A 19,511-nucleotide genomic window follows, 5' to 3' on the forward strand; every position below is an offset into this window, starting at 1 on the left:
AAATCTCTGCAACTGTGACCAAAAACTCACCAAAATTCCACCCAAAAGACCACAAAATTAATGCCAAAAATCCTCACAAAGAATGTGTCAAAGCCCACAGAAATCCCTCAAAATCTCCAAAAAATCCCACAAAAATCACCCCCAAAATTCCCCTAAATCTCATGGAAAAAATCTTCAAAAAGTCCCACTAAATCCCCATGAAAATCTCACAGAATCCATGCAGAAAAATCTGCACAAAAATCCCCCCCAAAACCCCCAAATTACACAAAATCCACCCAAAAAAATCCCTCAAAACCATCCAAAATATCCCCTTAAAATATTGCACAAAAATTGCCCCAAAAGCCACAAAATCCACTGCAAATCCATTCAAAAAATCCATACCAAAATCCCACTAAAACCCTCACAAATCCACCAAAAAAATGCCCCCAAGTCCCCTCAATCCTACCAAAAAACTCAGGAAATCCACCCCAAAAATCCCCACCAAAAATTCCCTCAAAATCCCACCAAAATCCATCCCAAAAGTCCCACAAGTCCTTTAAATCACTGGGGTTCTGGGGTCACTCACGGGCTGTGGGGTAGGGATCGGCGCCATTCCAGGCTGTGGGGCCATTCCCGGGGGAATTCCGGGATTTGGGGCCATTCCTGGGGCTGGAATCATGCCCGGGGGGGGGATGTAGGGTGGTTGTCCCCCCAGGTGCGGCAGCATCCGGGGCGGCTGCGCCAGTGGTGGCATCCCCTGAGGAGAGACCCCAACACATCCCAAATCATTCCAAAGGCACAGCCAGAATCCCAAAGTTATCCCAAAAGTACAGTGAGAATCCCAAATCAATGTAAAATTATGCCAAATCCACGTGGAATTATCCCTGAATTACCCTACAGACACGCAGCCCCAAAACCCCCCAATTTTCCCAAAACTATGAAAAATTACCCCAAATTATCCCAAATTTACCCTGAATAACCCCAAAATTACCCCAAATTATCCCAAAATTACACCAAACAACCTCAAAATTACTCCAAATAACCCCAAAGGCACACAAAGAACCCATATAACTCAAATCCCCCCCCAAATCCCCCCATGCCCTCCCAAAATGCCCAGGAACAATCCCAAATGCCCTGGAATGATCCCAGAATCCCCCAGAATGATCCCAAATTATCCCAAATCCCCCAGAACCATCCCCCAAATCCTCTGGAATGATCCCAAATCCCCACAAATCCCCAAAAATCCTCTGGAACAATCCCAAAATCTCCCTGAGCCTTTCCCCAAACCCCCTGGAATGATCCCAAAATCCCCTGCAACCATCCCAAAACCCCATTAAACAATCCCAAATCTCCTAAGAACAATCCCCAAAATCCCATAAAATGATCCCAAATCATCCTGAACCATCTGCAAATCCCCCAAAACATCCCCAAAATTCCCCACAAATGCTCCAAATTCCCATAAACTGATTCCAAATTCCCCAGGAATGATCCCCAATCCCCACCCAAACATCTCCAAATCCCCAAGGACTGATACCAAAATCCCCTAAACCAATCCCAAATTCCTGGCACTCACAGGCACTGTCCCCTGTGCCCCAATCCCAAATCCCATAAATCCACCCCAAAATCCAATGGAATGATCCCAAATCCCCTGGAACCACCCCCAAAATGATCCCAAAGTCCCACTAAACAATCCCAAACCCCCTGTAGTGATCCCAAATGCCCTGGGAACAATCCCAAAATCCCCTAAAGCCATCCCAAATCCCCCTGGCACTCATGAGCACTGCCTTCTGTGCCCCGGTCCCAATCCCAAATCCTATAAATGACCCCAAATCCCATAAATGATCCTATAAATCTCCTGGGACCCACTGGCACCACCCCCTGTGCCCTGATTCTGATCTCAAAATTCCACAGATGACTCCAAATCCCATGAATGATCCCAAATCCCATGAATGACCCCAAAGCCCATAAAACAATCCCATAAATACCCTGGCACTCATGGGCACTGACCCTTGTGCAACAATCACAAAATCCCACAAATGACCCCCAGTCCCATAAATGATCCTATAGATCTCCTGGCACTGACAGGCACCACCCCCTGTGCCCTGATTCTGATCCCAAAATCCCACAAATGACCCCCAGTCCCATAAATGATCCTGGAAATCTCCTGGCACTGACAGGCACCACCCCCTGTGCCCTGATTCTGATCCCAAAATCCCACAAATGACCCCAAATCCCATGAATGATCCCAAATCCCATGAATGACCCCAAAGCCCATAAAACAATCCCATAAATACCCTGGCACTCATGGGCACTGACCCTTGTGCAACAATCACAAAATCCCACAAATTACCCCAAATCCCATAAATGATCCTATAGATCTCCTGGCACTGACAGGCCCCACCCCCTGTGCCCTGATTCTGATCCCAAAATCCCACAAATGACCCCCAGTCCCATAAATGATCCTGTAAATCTCCTGGCACTGACAGGCCCCACCCCCTGTGCCCTGATTCTGATCCCAAAATCCCACAAATGACCCCAATCCCATGAATGATCCCAAATCCCATGAATGACCCCAAAGCCCATAAAACAATCCCATAAATACCCTGGCACTCATGGGCACTGACCCTTGTGCAACAATCACAAAATCCCACAAATTACCCCAAATCCCATAAATGATCCTATAGATCTCCTGGCACTGACAGGCCCCACCCCCTGTGCCCTGATTCTGATCCCAAAATCCCACAAATGACCCCAATCCCATAAATGATCCTGGAAATCTCCTGGCACTGACAGGCCCCACCCCCTGTGCCCTGATTCTGATCCCAAAATCCCACAAATGACCCCAAATCCCATGAATGATCCCAAATCCCATGAATGACCCCAAAGCCCATAAAACAATCCCATAAATACCCTGGCACTCATGGGCACTGACCCTTGTGCAACAATCACAAAATCCCACAAATTACCCCAAATCCCATAAATGATCCTATAGATCTCCTGGCACTGACAGGCCCCACCCCCTGTGCCCTGATTCTGATCCCAAAATCCCACAAATGACCCCAATCCCATAAATGATCCTGGAAATCTCCTGGCACTGACAGGCACCACCCCCTGTGCCCTGATTCTGATCCCAAAATCCCACAAATGACCCCCAGTCCCATAAATGATCCTGGAAATCTCCTGGCACTGACAGGCCCCACCCCCTGTGCCCTGATTCTGATCCCAAAATCCCACAAATGACCCCAAATCCCATGAATGATCCCAAATCCCATGAATGACCCCAAAGCCCATAAAACAATCCCATAAATACCCTGGCACTCATGGGCACTGACCCTTGTGCAACAATCACAAAATCCCACAAATTACCCCAAATCCCATAAATGATCCTATAGATCTCCTGGCACTGACAGGCCCCACCCCCTGTGCCCTGATTCTGATCCCAAAATCCCACAAATGACCCCAATCCCATAAATGATCCTGGAAATCTCCTGGCACTGACAGGCCCCACCCCCTGTGCCCTGATTCTGATCCCAAAATCCCACAAATGACCCCCAGTCCCATAAATGATCCTGGAAATCTCCTGGCACTGACAGGCCCCACCCCCTGTGCCCTGATTCTGATCCCAAAATCCCACAAATGACCCCAAATCCCATGAATGATCCCAAATCCCATGAATGACCCCAAAGCCCATAAAACAATCCCATAAATACCCTGGCACTCATGGGCACTGACCCTTGTGCAACAATCACAAAATCCCACAAATTACCCCAAATCCCATAAATGATCCTATAGATCTCCTGGCACTGACAGGCCCCACCCCCTGTGCCCTGATTCTGATCCCAAAATCCCACAAATGACCCCAATCCCATAAATGATCCTGGAAATCTCCTGGCACTGACAGGCCCCACCCCCTGTGCCCTGATTCTGATCCCAAAATCCCACAAATGACCCCAAATCCCATAAATGATCCTATAAATCTCCTGGGACCCACTGGCACCACCCCCTGTGCCCTGATTCTGATCCCAAAATCCCACAAATGACCCCAATCCCATAAATGATCCCAAATCCCATAAACCAATCCCATAAATCCCACGAAGGACCCCAGTGTGATCAAACCATCCCCCGGCACTCACGGGCACTGCCCCCTGCGTCGCCCCCTGCGCTCCAGCCCCGCTCTTTTTGGGGCCAGGGGCCTCTCCCCCCTTGGCTTTGCGCTTGTCCCGTTTGCGCTCCCGGTCCCGATCCCGCTCCCGCTCCACGAACGTTCCCTTCATCTTGGCGATGATGTCCGAGTCCGTCTTGGCGTACTGGATCCGCTGGGACGGCACATTCCCGGGATTGAGGCATTTGGGGGATTTCAGAGCATTCGGGGCATCTCTGAGAGGGATTTTTGGGGTTTTGGGGCTTTCCAAGGGATTTTTGGAGGTTCCAAAAAGAATTTGAGGTTGCTCCATGGGATTTTGGGGTGGTTCCAGAAGATTTGGGATCATTCTGCGGGGATGTTGGGACGGTTCAGGGGGTTTTGGGGTTGTACCCAAGGATTTTGGGGGGATCTGGGGAGGACTTGGGGCTTTCTGAGGGATTTGAGACTTTCTCAAGGATTTGGGGGAGTTCCAAAAGAGATTTTGGGTTTTTCAAGGAACTCTGGGAAGTCCTAGAAAGGGTTTTGCAAATTTCAGAGGGATTTGGGGGAATTTAGAGGGGATTTGGGGGGAGTTCCAAGAGAGATTTTGGGGTTTCCCATGGGATTTTCAGGGATTCTACAGGATTTGAGGAGATTCCAGACAGGACGTGGGGGAGTTCCAAGAGCAATTAGGGACATTTTTGAGGAATTTTGGGAAGTCCAAGAAGGAATTTTGGGAGAATTCAGAGGAATTTGAGAGGTTCCAACAGGGATTTGGGGATTTCCAAGGGGGATTTTGGGGTTTTCTGAGGGATTTTCAAGGGTTCTGAGGGATTTGGGGAATTTCTGAGGGATTTTAGGGATTTTGGGAGGTTCTGAGGGGTTTTAGGGAATTTCAAGAAGAAATTTGGGGCTATTTGAGGAGGTTTCAGGGGGGGATTTTGGGGTTTTCCAAGGGATTTTCAGGGGTTCTGAGGGATTTGGGGATTTTCAGATGGCATTTGGGGGAGCTCCAAGAGGAATTTGGCAATATTTCAGGAAGTCCTAGCAGGGATCTAGGAATTTCTGAGGGATTTTGAGGGAATTCCGAAAGATTTAAGAGGGATTTGGGAGTTTCTGAGGAATTCAGAGAGATTTTGGAGGAGCTCCAAGAGGGATTTGGGAGTTTCCAACAGAATTTTGGGGCTTCCAGGTTGAATTTGTGGTTTCATCGTGGGTTTACCATAGAAGGGAAAGCTTTGGGAATTCCTGGCTATATTTCAGGGGTTTTCCAGGAATTTTGGGATTTCTCCCAGGATTTGGTTCTCACTGGGTTTGGCCGTAGCAGAGGAAGCTTCGGGGCAGGTCCTGGTTGGATTTTGGTGCATTCCTAGTGGGATTTGGGGATTTTTTTGGTGGGATTTTGGGGATATTTGAGGCTGAAATTAATTTTTTTCCCCAAGAATTCAGTTTTTTTCCCCAAAATCTGCAGATTTTTCCCATAATTTGAGCATTTTCCCCCAGAATTTGTCTTTTGCCATAAACTTGTCATAAAATGGGAAGCTTTGGGGTGGTCCTGCTTAAATTTTGGGGATATTTGATGCTGCATTTTGGGGGTTTTCCCCCCAGGAATTAAGGATTTGCCCCAAAATTCCAGGATTTTTTCCCCAAAATGTCAGTTTTCTGCCCAAAATGTCGCAATTTTCCCTCAGGTTTGGGTATCACCATGCGCTTGTTGTAGAAGCGGAAGCCTTATGGTGTTCAGGGTGAATTTGGAGGATTACAGGTTGGATTTTGGGGATACTTGAGGCCAGATTCTGGCGGTTTTTTCCCCAGAATGTCACATTTTTTTCATTAAGTTTCAGTCCCACTGTGGGCTTGTCATAGAAGGGGAAGCTTTGACTCCTAGTTTGATTTGAGACTGTTCCCAGGGGATTTTTGGTAGATTTCCAGATGGATTTTGGATTTTTTTCCCAGGAAACCAGTTTTTTTCCCAAAATACCAGGATTTTTTTCCCAACATTCCAGTGTTTTTCCACAAAATTTCTGTTTCACCATGGGTGTGTCATAGAAGAGGAAATTTTGGGGTGCTCAGGGTGAATTTGGAGGGATTGTAAGTTAGATTTTGGGGATATTTGAGGTCAGATTTTGGTGGTTTTTTCCCTAGAATTACAGTTTTTTCTCAAAATGTCAGAATTTTCCCCCAGTCTCTGTCTCACCATGGGTTTGTCGTAGAAGGGGAAGCCCTGCATGGAGCGCAGGGCATTGGTGGCGCTGCTCATCTCCTTGAAGATGACAAAGGCCTGGCCCCGCATGCGAAGACTGCGCGACACCAAAATGTCCAAAATCTGCCCAAACTGTGAGAAAATGGCGTAGAGGGACTTCTTCAGCTCTGGGGACAGAGTGACAGTACGGTGACAATGGGGACAGCACGGTGATACACACAGGGACATCACAGTGACAGAGGGGACGCACAAGGGACAGCCTGAACCCCTGGTGAGACTCACAAACACTCTCAGACCCCCCCAGACCCCCCTCACCATCCTTCTTGATCTTCTCATTCAGGTTGTTGATGTAGATGGTGTGGTTGGGCCGGGGGTCCTGCACTGCCATGGCCAGGACTCCTCTGTGGGGACAGGAGGGCTTTAAGGGGCATCTGTGAGGGCTGCGACCCCTTCACCCCCTGGGACCCCCAGACCCACCTGAGACACCCCCCAAATTCACCTCAGAACCCCCCAGATGCTCCGAATCCCCCTCAGAGCCCTCTAAATCCACCTGAGAACCCTCCAGACCCTCTCAAGCTCCTCCCCAAACCCCTCAGACTGCCTCATTCCCCCCCAAACCGACCTCAGATCCCCCTATTTTCCCTTAACCTCTCCCTCCAAAATCCCCCATTTCTTCTCGGACTCACCTCAGACCCCCCTAACCAACGTCAATCTCCCCATTTCCGCCCAGACTCACCTCAGAGCTCCCCCCCCCCCCCATTTCCCCCCAGTTCCACCTCAGACCCCGCAAAAACCCCTCAAACCACCCAAAGCTCCTCCAAACCACCTCGGACCACTCAATTCCCCTACACCCACCTCAAAGGCCCCCAGTTCCTCTCAAATCCCCCTCAAACCTCCCCAATTCCCTTCACCTTCGCCCCAGATCCACCTCACACCCCACAAAAGCCCCTCAAACAACCCCAATTGCCCCCAAACGCATTCCCGACCGACCTCAGATACCCGTCTTTTCCCCCCAGTTTCCCCCCCCGGACCAACCTGACATCCCCCTAATTATCCCTCAGACTCCGCAAAAATCCCTCAGACCCGCGCAACTCCCGCCCACTTCCCCTCAGACCCGCCTCAACCCCCACTCATTTCCCCCCAAAGCCATCTAAGACGACTCCATTCCCCTCATACCCCACCTTAGCTCCCTCCTCAGCCGCTCTCCCCTCACGACCGACTGTCGGCGCCGCCGCAACGACTGCGACTGCTACTACTGCCGCTACCGCGTCCACCGCGTGCGCGGGCCCTTCCAACCAATAGCGGCGCGGGCCCCTTCCAACCAATAGCGGCGCGGGCCCCTTCCAACCAATAGCGGCGCGATCCTCCCCAAAGCAACCACTCATCGTGCGGTTTACCTCACAACGCCCGCCTCCCCCGCGCCGTTCCAGCCAATTACAGGCGAGCCGGAAGTGGCGCCCTCTGACCCCGGGGCCCACGTGAAGCGGGAGCTCCCTCATCTTCCTCCTCCGCCTCCACCGCCCCCACCCCTCCACTCCCCGGGCTCGGGCGGGTGCTGTGGGAGGCGCTGGGAGAGGACCGAGGGATCCTGGGACTGCTGAGGCGGCCAGGACAGGTGGGGAAGGGGTGGGGGCGTGGGGGATGGGAGATGGGAGATGGGGGGGGGCTGAGGGTCCTAAGAGGGAATTGTGGGAGGTTCTTGGGGGGGTTCTTGGGGTCCTGGGTGGAGTCTGGTGGGGTCTTGGGGGTCTGGGGAGAGGTATTGAGAGGTATTTGATGGGGGGAAGATCCTGAGGGGTCCTGGAGGTGTCAGGGAGGCTCTGGGGAGGGGTCCTGGGGCATTGGTGGGGGGAGATCTGGGGGGTTGGATGGGTCCTAAGAGGGGTCTTGAGGGGGGGGTCGTGGGAGGGTCTTGGGGGGTCTTGGGGAGGGGTCGTAGGAAGGTCTTGGGAGGGTCTGGGAGGTCTTGGGGTGTTGTGTGAGGGGTTTTGGGGGGCCTGGGGGGTCCTGGCTTGGTTTTGGGGAGGGGTCTGGGGAATCTGCGGATGATCCCTGAGTTGATTGGGGAGGGGTCGGGGGGAAGGCTTTGGGGAGGGGTCTTGGGAAGGCTCTGGGGGGGTTCTCAGGGGACATCCTGGGCTGGGCCTGATTGGGGTCTGGGGGCTCTCAGGGGGGTCCTGGTGGTCTCAGGGATTTCTGGGGGTATGGGGGACCTGGGGGGGGGGGTTAGGGGTCCAGGGTGTCCTGGGCCAACCTTGAGGGGGCTCTGGAAGGGTTTGGGGTTCCTGGAGGGGGGTCCTGGGGGAGATTTGGGAGTCCCAGAAGGTCCCAGGCCCACTCTGAACCAGGGTCTGGGCGTTTTGGGGAGAGGGGGCAGAACAGGGGTTCCCAATCCCCGTTTTTGTGCAGGTCTCCCATCGTTCCCCCTCCCCAAAAAGCTTCAAGGGCCCCTTGAAGTGGCTCCTGTTCCTCCAGCCGGGGGCCCCCTGATCCCTGTGAGTCTGGGGGATTTTATGGAGATTTTTGGGCATTTTGGTGGGGCTTTTTTGGGCTTTGGGAGATTTTGTTGGGAGTTTAGGAGGAATTAGTGGGTTTTTGGAGAGAATTATTGGATTTTGGGGGGTTTTGTGGGTTTGTGGGTTTTGGATTTTGGGGGATTGTATTGGGGTTTTGGGGGGGTTTATAGAAACTTTGGGGAGTTCTTTTGAATTTTGGTAGATTTCACTGGGATTTTGAGCGATTCTCTGGGTTTTTCGAGGAATTTATTGGGATTTTTAGAGGATTTTGTTTTTAGTGGTAGTTTGGGGGGGCTTCAGGGTTGAGGGGCTTTATGGTTGTCCCTGGGTGCGGGGAAGGGCTGAGAGGCACCAAAATCTCCTTAAAACCCCCAAAACTCCCAATAAAACCCACAAAATCCCAATTAAATCTCATAAAATCCCGTCAGAACACCCTAGAATTTCAGTAAAAGCTCACACAATCTCTTGAAATCCCAACAAACCCGTCAAAATTCCAATTAGACCCTACAAACCCCCCCAAAAATATCTCCAAAACCACAAAAAATCCCACAAAATCCCCCTAAGATCCAAAGAAATCCTGGCAACACCCAAAAAGCCCAACAAAACCCCACCAAAATCTCCCCAAAAAAATCCCAAAAGAACCCAAACCCTCAAAGAATCCCACTAAATGCCCCCCAAATTCCAATAAAATGCTCTCAAAACCCCTAAAAACTCAATAAAACCACGAAAAACTCCACACTCCAACAAAATCCCCAGAAAATTACAGTAAAACCTGCTAAAATTAAGAAAAAAACCCAAAAAATTTCCATAAGCCCCCAAACACCCCTAGAAAACAACCCCCCACAGTGCCAATAAAATCCCCCAAAATCCAAGCCCCTCAAAATTCCTCAACTCCCCGAAAACCCTGTAATTACCTTCAAAAAACCCAATAATTTCCCCTAAACTCCCAACAAAATTCCCCAAAGCTCAGAGAAGCCCAGTGTTCCCAAAAACCCTCCCGAAGGCCCCGGCCCCTGCCAGTCTCAGCTCCGTCCCGTCCAGGGCTGCAGCCAAACCCAGAGGTCCCCGAGCGACCCCAGAGCCCATTTGGTGCCAGTCCCAGTCTTGGCCTCAATCTCAGCCCATTTGGGTGATTTTAGGCCAAACTGGGCAGGTTTAGGTTGGGTTGCAGGTCCTTTGGAGGGATTTCAAGCCTTTTAGTGTGGATTTTAGGCCTCTTTGAATGATTTTAGGCTAAATCTTGTGGGTTTTAGGGTGGATTTTAGATCCCTTGGGATGATTTTAGGCCCATTTGTATAGAGTCTAGGCCTGTTTGGATGATTTTAGGATAAACTGGGCAGTTTTAGTGTGGATTTTGGGACCCTTTGGCTGATTTTATGCCCATATTGGGAGAATTTTAATCCTGTGTGGGTGATTTTAGATCCCTTGTTTTGGTGATTTTGGGCCCATTTGGTTAGATTTTTTTGCTTCTTTGGTTAATTTTAGGTTGAACCAAGTCTTAGTAGGGTGATTTTAGGTCCTCTTGTGTTGGTTTCAGGCCTGTTTGGGTGATTTTAGGTCCCTGTGGGTGATTTTAGTAAAAACAGGTGGATTTTATGGTGGATTTATGCACATTTGGGTCATTTTAGGCAAAACCAGATACCTTCAGGGCTGATTTTAAGCCCATTTCGGAAATTCAGGGTGATTTTAGGCTGTTTTGTGTGGGTTGCAAACCGCTTTGGGCAATTTTAGGCCCCTTTGGTTGGATTTTAGACCCCATTGGATAACTTGAATCCCATTTGGCTGATTTGAGGCCAAACCTGGTGGATTTCTGCTGCACTTGAGGCCCTTTAGGGTGATTTTAGGCCAAACTGGGCCCTTTTAGGACCGCGTGTTCCCCTGACCCTGCCCCTTTTGCCTCGCAGTTTGGGAATGGGGGAGAGGGGGGAGGAAGAGGTGGAGTGGCAGCAGGAAGCAGCAGAGGAAGAGACAAGGGGGGAATCACATGGCCCTGGCGGTTCCTGAAGTCGCTGCAGCCCCGGGACCATCGCGCCCCATCCTGCAAGTGCCCGGGCAGGGGGAGCTCGGCCCCAAATCTGCCGGGGGCTCCCTGGGTTTGGGGGGCATGTCTGGAGCTGGCAGGGCTCCAAAGCCGAGCCGCAGATGGCCCTCGGGGGGACACTGGGGGGTCCCCGGGAGGTGTTTTTGGGGGTCCCGGTGTGGGTGGTGACAGGGCCCCAGCGAGGGGCGGGGGGATGCGGGTCCCCCCGCGGTGGGGGCTGGGCTTCCCAGCCGGGCCCTCCGAGCTCTGCCGGGGCTGTGTGGGGACCGCGCGGGAGTGGCGGCACCGGCGGGGGGCGCCGGTTCTGGGGAGCCCCGGGAGAGCCGCGGCTTCCCCGAGCGGGAGCCCAGAGAGAGGAGAGCCCCAGAAGGCCAAAGCGGGGACCCTGAGAGGGAGGGACCCCTGGGATTGCCAGGACCCCAGCAAGTGGGATAGCTGGGAATGGCATTTGGGGTTCCTGGTGCTGGAAGTGGCTGCTCCCACTATAAGCCCAGTTGCTCCCCCCCATTTCCAGTTTCCTCAACACTCCCACTATGAGCCCAGTCACTCCCAGTCATTCCCTATGATGATGCAATTTGGTCCTAGCAAGATCTCACTTGCTCCCACTTTCATCTAGTGTGTTCCTAGTTCTCCCAGTTGCCCCTAGCTTAGTCCCAGTCATTCCAATATGGTCCCCGTCTCTCCCAGCATGGCCCCAGTCACTCACACTTGCCCCCAGCATGATCCCAGGTCCTCTAGAGCATTCTCAGCCACCCCAGGCACTACTTCTATGGTGTCAAACACTTCCAGTATATCCCAGGTACCCTGAACTTTCTCATAGTTATTGCCAGGCACTTCTAGTTGCCTCAGTGAACCTCATGGTTTACTTGCCCCTGTTTTTATCCCACTTGCTCCCAGTTCTTCTAATTATATCCCCAGTTGGCTCCCAGCACGGGCCTGGTAGCTGCCAATAACCCCCAATGAGGGTCCAATGACACGCACTCTAATCCCAGTATAATTCCAGTCACTCCCAGTCTGATGTCAGTTGCCCCCAGTGTGATCCCAGTTGTTCCCTGTCAATGCCAGAGTGACCCCAGTAGCCTCCAGTATGATCCCAGTGAATCCCTGTCTCTCCCAGTGTATCCCAGTCACCCCCAGCATGCTCCCAGTTGCTCTCAGCACAATTCCAGTTGCCCACAGCCACTCCTAGTCAATTCCAGTATGATTCCAGTCACCCTCAGTATGATCCCAGTTGCCCCCAGCATAGTTCCAGTTGTTCCCAGTTCCTACAAGTATGATCCCAGTTGCCCCTAGAATAGTCTTAGTCCCTCTCAGCATGGTCCCTGTCACATCCAGTGTCCCCCAGTGTAGATTCAATCACTTCCAGTTTCTGTAGAGTAGTCCCAGTCATCCCCAGCATGGTCCCTGCTGTTCCCAGTGTTGTTCCAGTTATCCCTAGTATGGTTACAGACACTCCAAGTTGCCCCAGTGAGGCTCTAGTTACCTGAGAATTATCCCAGTCTTTTCCAGTTATTCCCAGTTGCTTCCAGTATGATCCCAGTTGTGAGCTCAGTCCGCTCAGCATGGTTCCAGTACAGTCCAGTTGATCCCATTTGCTCCCAATGTGTCCACAATTTCCTCCCAACATGGGCCCAGTAGCTCCCAGTAACCCCCAGTCAGGTTCCATTCACACCCATTGTAATCCCAGTAGCTCCCAGGGTGGTCCCCATAGTGCCCATAGTCACTGCCAGTATGGTTCCAGTCACTCCTAGTATGATCCCAGTTGCATCCAGTGACTCCTAGATCCTCCCAGTATTATTCCAGTCATGCCCAGAGTGACTCCCTGTAACTCCTAGTGCGGTCCCAGTTGCTCCCAGTCACCTCCAGTATGGTTCCAGTCATGGCAGGCACCTTTTCAGTCACCCCCAGTCTGATTCCAGTAGGATCCCAGTCACTCTTACATACTCTCAGTACTATTCTGCTTACTCCCAGTATTATCCCAGTATGACCCTGACATAGGCACACCTCCTGCCATTATCACTCAGCATGATTCCAGTGGCTCCCATTTACCCCCGCTATCGTTTCAGTCTCTCCCAGTATAACCCAGTTGGTCCCAGCATGTTCCCAGTCACTCCCAGATACCCAGAGTTGCTTCCAGCCTGATCCCATTTGACCACAGCTACTCCCAGTCACCATTAGTGCAGTCCCAGTTGCTGCAAGTATCCCAGTCTGCCCCAGCATGGGCCCAGCTGCTTCCACTGTGATGCCTGTAGGATCCCAGTTGCCCCCAGCATGGTTCCAGTTTCTCCCTGTTCCTCCCAGTGTGAAGCCAGTTGCACCCAGTTGTCCCTAGTATAGTCCTAGTCATGCTGTGGATGATCCCAATCCCTCCCAACATGGCCCCAGTCATGCCCAGTTGCCACCAGTGCAGACCCAGTCACCCCCATTCCTTCCCAGTTGCCCACATTGTCATGCCAGTTCTCCCCAGCATGGTCTCTGTTGTTCCCAGTGTAGTTCCAGTCACCTCAGTTTGGTTACAGACACTCCCAGTATACCCCAGTTGCTCTCAGCATGCTTGTAGTAATTCCCAGTCATTCCCAGTTGCCCCAGTAAGTTTCCAGTTACCCCAGTATAGCATAGTTCCTCCCAGTGATGCCACTCCTGGTATCCCCCAGCCCTCTCTGCATTCCCCCCCCTGGATCTCCCAAGAGGAGCCCCAAGGGCTGTCAGTCCCCAGCAAGCCCCAGTGTGGATCTGCAGCCCCCAGTTTTCCCAGTTTGCCTCTCCTTCTCCCCGGGCCAGGTTCCCCCAGCCCCCAGCGGGTGGGAGCAGCCGAGAGCCCCGCGCTGCCCATCCTGACCTGTCCCGGCTCCATCCCCGCTCCTGCCGCGGGCTGCGAGGGCTGCGGGAACAGGGCACCAAGGGTGTGGCTGCTGCTGGGGGAGGAGGAGGAGGAATTGAAGTAGGAGAAGGAGGTGGGATTAGGGAGGAGGAGGAGGAGGAGTGGGAGGAAGAGGAGGAGGAGGATCAAGGAAAGGAGAAGGAACCATGAGGTTGAGCACTCCCTGAATTCGCAGCCCTGCACCTGTGGGATCATCACCCCACCATCCTGCAGGTGACAGGGAAGGGGGACCTTGGCCCAGATATTCTGGGGGCTCTGTGGGTTGGGTTTTTTTGGGGGCAGTGTTTGGAGAATGTAGAACTGTACAGCTGAGTGGAAAAGGCCCCTTTTGGGGACATTGAGGGGTTCCAGTGACAGCCTGGAGGAGCAGAGCCCTGTGTTCCCCAGGAGCCCAAAGTGGGGAGCCCAGAGAAGGGAGAGTGCCGTGATTCACAAGATCTTCAACAGCCTGGAGAGGGGCAGGGGGGAGCTCCTTGGAGCTCCTGCACCCCAAAACAGAGAATAAGGGGAGAAGGCACCCTGTGACCCCAAAAAACCCCAGCATCCCTAAATGGGGAGACCAAGGAGGGGAGAACCTTTTGGATTCTTAGGATTCACAGCAGCCTGAAGAGGACGGTGACCAAGGAGAAGGGAGACCCACAATATGAGCATGACCCCAAGCAGCTGGGACAGGGAGGAATCCCCAAAGACCAAAGGGGAGAGACCAGAGATGGGGAACTTCTGTGAGGCTTTTTCAGGGCTGAATCTTGGTGTTCTGGAGGAGTCTATGGACCCCAGATGCACGGTGACTTAAAGAGATGGACTTCAGCAGAGGGACCTTCAAACTCGACATGCTTATCCCTTGTTTTCCCTCAAACCAGGATTTCCCATTCCCAACCCTTGGCTGGATGGAGAAGGAGGGTGCAAGGACAAGGAAGATGCCACGGAACACCCAGGCAGGTAAGGAGGAAGTCACTGCCCCTTTCCCACTCTCTCCTGCTCCATCTCCCAGCCCAGCACGGCCCCCGGCTGCAGGACAACCCTGCTGCCAAAGCTGTCCTGCTGGGGATGCACTGGGGGGATCTCCTTGCCCTTCCCTGTGGCATGGAGGCAAATCCCATCCTCTGCTTGCCCTTCTTCCCCCAGAGAAGGAGCTGCAGATGGAGGCCAGGGAGGACAAATCCCCACGGCAGAACCTCATGGAAGAGGCCGTTTTGAGCAGCTCCACAGCACAGGAATCGAAGGGCAAAGAAAAGCCCCGGAGATCGCGCGCAAGGAGGGGCTGCAAACGCAGATCACGGGGATCTGAGGAGGAAAGACCCAACCTGGGCCGGGAAGGCAGCCAGGGATTGAGCCAGAGCTCGGACTTGGTGGTCCATGAGCAGCATCATGATGGGGAGAAGCCCCACAAGTGCTTGGAGTGTGGGAAGAGCTTCAGCCGGAGCTCCGGCCTGATTCAGCACCAGAGGACCCACACAGGGGAACGGCCGTATGAGTGTGGGATATGTGGGAAGAGCTTCAGAGTCAGCTCCAGCCTGATCCGCCACCAGATTATCCACACTGGAGAACAACCCTACGAGTGTGGGGAATGTGGGAAGAGCTTCAGCCGGAGCTGCACCCTCATTCGTCACCAGGTGATCCACACTGGGGAGAGGCCCTATGAGTGTGATCAGTGCAGGAAGAGGTTTCAGCTCAGCTCCAGTCTCCTCGTGCACCAGCGTACGCACACAGACGAGAGGCCCTTCCGCTGCCCCGACTGCGGGAAGGGCTTCAGGCAAAACACCCATCTTGTCAGGCACCGGCGCATCCACACTGGGGAGAGGCCCCATGAGTGTGAGGAATGTGGGATGAGCTTCAGCCGGAGCTCCCACCTGATCTGCCACCAGAGGACCCACACTGGAGAGCGGCCCTATCAGTGTGGGGAATGTGGGAAGAGCTTCAGACAGAGCACCAACCTGATCCAGCACCAGAACATTCACACTGGGAAGAGGCCCTACAAATGTGGGGAATGTGGGAAGGGCTTCAGCCAGCGTGCCAACCTGGTCCAGCACCAGGTGATCCACACTGGGGAGAGACCCTACAAGTGTTCAGAATGTGGGAAGGGGTTTCGGATCAGCTCGCATCTCCTCGTGCACCGTCGGACTCACACAGAGGAGAGGCCCTTCCACTGTCTCGACTGTGGGAAGGGATTCATGTACAACTCCACCCTCATCAACCACCAACGGATTCACACAAAGGAGAGGCCCTTCCGCTGCCCCGACTGTGGGAAGGGCTACAAGCACAATTCTACCCTGATCACCCATCGGTGCATCCACACTGGGGAGAGGCCCTACGAGTGTCCACAGTGTGGGAAGAGCTTCTCACAGAGCTCAGCCTTGACCAAGCACCAACAGAGCCACCAGTAAGGGAAGCCCTGTGAGTGCCCCGATTTCAGGAAGAGCTTCGTGTGCTGCTCCAACTCCATCCCCCACTGGAGGACCCTTGTTGAGAAGAGCTCTGGTGACCCACATTCCCTGTGATCTATGTTGGAAGGCACCTAGCTGGTTATCCTTTTGTTTTGGCCTTCATTTTCTTCTGATTCATCTTCATCCCTTAAAAACAGGCAAAACAGGCTTGAAAAGAAAGAAACTGATCAAAGATATCTAAAGTCCCACCATTTCACAGTTGTTTTAGAGGGAATTTAGAATTTGGAGACATGATCTTGAGGATTTATGGGTTCTGGGAGGATTTTGGGCAGTGTTCTCCATCTCTTTGCACTGCAGAAACCAAGAGGGATTGATCTGCCTCCTCATAGCAACTCAGTCCCACTGAAAACCATACAGTTGTACGCCAGAAGGGCTCAATCCCAACTCAAAATTGCTTGTTCCCTCCTCAAAAATCTCAATTGTGTGCCAAACTCACTTGATTTCAAAGCCACCATGGTGAGAAGGGGTTGGAAGGAGATTGGGAGAAGTAGGATCCAAATTTGGAACGGTGGATTGAGATTGTGTGGGGCTGGGTGGGTGGGATGTATTTGATAGTAAATAAAACTTTTAGAGTTAGTGATTTCTGTCCCATTCATTTTCAGTCAGTCACAGTTCTGTTTCCGGAGTGCCACCTTGACAGCTGATTTGGTTTGTGTCCTCCTTTCTCTCCTGCCTCTCTTTGCCTGCTCTCTTTCTCTCTCAGTGCCTCCCTTGAGCCAGGACAGCTGCCACCAAAGACCCTGCTCTGATTTAATTCTCAATGCAGGAGCTACAGCAACGATCGGTGAAGGCTGGCAGTGAAATGTCACTGTAAGATCTTGCTCTCCTTGGCTTTTGGCCCCTTCTTAAGAGCTCTGCCTTCGAGGGCAGGACACCTTTTCCTCAGGGGGAACTGGAATTCCAGACTCTTGGAGTGTGTGCCATGCAGGACCATACAGACTGGGATCATGCGGACTGGGATCATCTGGACTGGGATGGCTGCACCAAACAATGTGAACTGAGGCAGTCCCACCCTGCCCATGGATCCCTCCCAGTCCTGCACGGGGGCATAGCCAAAACTTTCCAGAGTGAATACAGAGGTCCTGAATCGATCCCGGTGCCAGTCCCGTTCCCAGTTTTGGTCTCAGTCTCTGTCCAGGAGCACTCCCAGTGTCAGTCCCAGTCCCAGTCTCGGTCTCAGTCTCGGAATGCTCCTGCAGCACTCCCAGTGCTGATTCCCGTCCTGGTGTTGATCTCAATCTCAACCAGCTGTGCTGGTCCCGGTCTCAGTTTGAGTCCCAGAGTGGTGCCAGTCTCGGTGCTGGTGCCGCTTCTGGTTTCAGTCCCCATCTCAGTCTCGGTCTCTGAATTGTTCTGGTTCTAGTGCTGGTACCTGTGCCAGTCTTGGTCCTGGAGTGCTCCCTGTGCCAGCCTCAGTCCCAGTCCCAGAGCGCTGCCAGTCTCGGTGCTGATTCCAGTGCCAGTCTTGGTCTCAGTCCCGCAGTGCTCCAGCCAGTCTCCATCCTGGTCCCAGTGCCAGAGAAGTCCTGGTGCCAGTGCTGGTCTCAGTTCCAGTCCTGGTCCCGGAGCACTCCCGGTGCCAGTCCTGGTTCTGAAGCACTCCCGGTAGCAAGTCCCAGTGTCAGTCTTGGTCTCAGTCTTTGTCCCAGTGCCAGTTCTGGTGCTGGTTTCAGTTTTGGTCCCAGTAATGGTGCCTGTCCCAGAGCAGTGCTGGTCTTGGTTCTGGTATCAGTTCTGGTCCCAGTCTCGGTCCCAGTCCCTGAGATTTTAGGCCCATTTAGGTGATTTTAGGCCAAGCTGGGCAGGTTTAGGGTGGGTTTTAGATCTCTCAGAGTGATTTCAAGCATTTTAGTGGGGATTTTAGGTCCCTTTGGATGATTTTAAACCCATATGGGTGGATCTTAAGCCTGTGTGGGTGATTTTAGCCCCCTTTTCTTGGTGATTTTGGTTTCAGGATTCAAACAGTGTTGTCTTTCCCCACAGCTGTTCCTTCAGCTGGATTGGGAGGGCCTTTTGGCCTCTGGACCCACACTTCAGCTCCATTATTAGGACTGATGGATCCAAATCCTTTATCTCCAACAACAGTGATATTTGGAGGTGCATCTCCTTTTTTCACAATTGTTTTTAAAACTGCAGTATCAATAACTGTGCTACCCTGTCATGGGGTTGAATAATCACACCTTATTCGTTATTGTTTAGTGACTTTAATTACATTAATTACTTTAATTCCTCCTTGATAATCTGCATCAATTCCTCCCATGACATGAACGCTTTTTAAAGCCAAGCTCCAGCGAGCAGTTATCAAACCAAAGTGTCCTGGAGGAATTGGAATTCCTATGTCAGTATTGATAATTCTCATTTGCTTTTGATTTATCCTAATTAATTATAATGCATGAAGGTCCAGCCCTGCAGCCTCTAGGAGGGCCCTGTCAGGGGCCATCAGACCAGAATAATTTCTCAGGAAGTTAAAGCGTCACTGTTCATGGTTGTATTTGCAAATTAAGTGCAGCCATGCACATCCAGGGGGTTTCCATTTCCCAGGGGGGCCCCTTGTTACCCTTGTTAAAGCTATAAAGCACATTTGTGAGATGGGTTCTCCATGGGGGCAGGTTCCCATCTCCTCCTTTTTTCAACTGCTCTTTGAATAACCCTTTTACCCATTCAATCAATCCAGCAGATTGTGGATAGTCTGGTGTATGAAAAACCCAGCAGTCTTAAATCACTGTATTTTTCACAGTAACAGACAAAGCATTCCACGTCACAGTATCAGCAAACCCCATAAAAATAGCCAATTTCATCCGTTCCTCCTTTATTTGTTGTATACAATCTCACAAAGTTTACCACTGACATTCAGGTCCTGGCCAATGCTTTTCTGTAGGATATTTAGTGCTAGATCCTTGAGCAGTCACAGGTGGTAAATCAGAATTGTCAGCATTATTTCACATTATTATTATTATTTTATATATAAATAGAAACATAGATAAATAAAAATATATGTTTATAAATATATATTAAAATGTTATATTTTATTACATATATGTGTATAGTTATTTATTATATTAATATTCTTTCACTTGAACAAATTAATATAAGCTCAAGGTTAAAAACTTCTGCTGTTGCTCCATGTAAGAGCGACAACAACTGGTCCTTCTGTTGGTGCTGTTTCCAATGTGCTGTTAACAAAATTCATCTTCATCTTTACCCACTCACAAGTTGTTTTCCTTTCTCCATATGCAATTTTTGGATGCATTTTAATACATCCAGTGGTTCATCTTCTTTAAACTGACTGCCCCATTGCTCACACGGTGTTCTGACCTCAGTCCA

At 51.6% G+C, this 19,511-nt stretch overlaps 2 protein-coding genes across 3 annotated transcripts in view; one reads left to right on the forward strand and one right to left on the reverse strand.

The window, feature by feature from the left end:
- The window catches only part of SNRPA (small nuclear ribonucleoprotein polypeptide A), a 48,928-nt gene that overhangs the window by 3,840 nt on the left and 25,577 nt on the right, over positions 1 to 19,511 (reverse strand). The window contains exons 1-5 of one of the 2 annotated variants that reach the window (XM_066570283.1): positions 7,487 to 7,600; positions 6,621 to 6,706; positions 6,300 to 6,472; positions 4,113 to 4,295; positions 566 to 736 (exon numbers count right to left, since the gene is read on the reverse strand). In XM_066570283.1, coding sequence (XP_066426380.1) covers positions 566 to 736; positions 4,113 to 4,295; positions 6,300 to 6,472; positions 6,621 to 6,693 — 600 coding nt within the window. In that variant the 5' untranslated portion in view covers positions 6,694 to 6,706; positions 7,487 to 7,600. Of the gene's footprint in view, positions 1 to 565; positions 737 to 4,112; positions 4,296 to 6,299; positions 6,473 to 6,620; positions 6,707 to 7,486; positions 7,601 to 19,511 lie in introns of those variants that run through there. The other variant, XM_066570284.1, reaches the window with a different exon arrangement.
- On the forward strand, positions 7,857 to 16,692 carry LOC136569929 (zinc finger protein 551-like). Its single transcript, XM_066570282.1, has 4 exons — positions 7,857 to 7,920; positions 8,715 to 8,800; positions 14,604 to 14,682; positions 14,869 to 16,692. The coding sequence occupies exons 3-4, from the start codon at positions 14,631 to 14,633 to the stop codon at positions 16,125 to 16,127; spliced, it is 1,311 nt and encodes a 436-aa protein (XP_066426379.1). The 5' UTR covers positions 7,857 to 7,920; positions 8,715 to 8,800; positions 14,604 to 14,630; the 3' UTR covers positions 16,128 to 16,692.

Source organism: Molothrus aeneus, unplaced genomic scaffold (genome assembly GCF_037042795.1).
Source record: "Molothrus aeneus isolate 106 unplaced genomic scaffold, BPBGC_Maene_1.0 scaffold_30, whole genome shotgun sequence".
Classification (NCBI taxonomy): domain Eukaryota; kingdom Metazoa; phylum Chordata; class Aves; order Passeriformes; family Icteridae; genus Molothrus; species Molothrus aeneus.

Bases quoted from the DNA above. Each gene is read 5' to 3' on its own strand.
- LOC136569929 (XM_066570282.1), top strand. From the start codon at position 14,631: ATGGAGAAGGAGGGTGCAAGGACAAGGAAGATGCCACGGAACACCCAG. The intron at 14,683-14,868 runs GTAAGGAGGAAG...TTCTTCCCCCAG, and splicing joins GCCACGGAACACCCAGGCAG to AGAAGGAGCTGCAGATGGAG.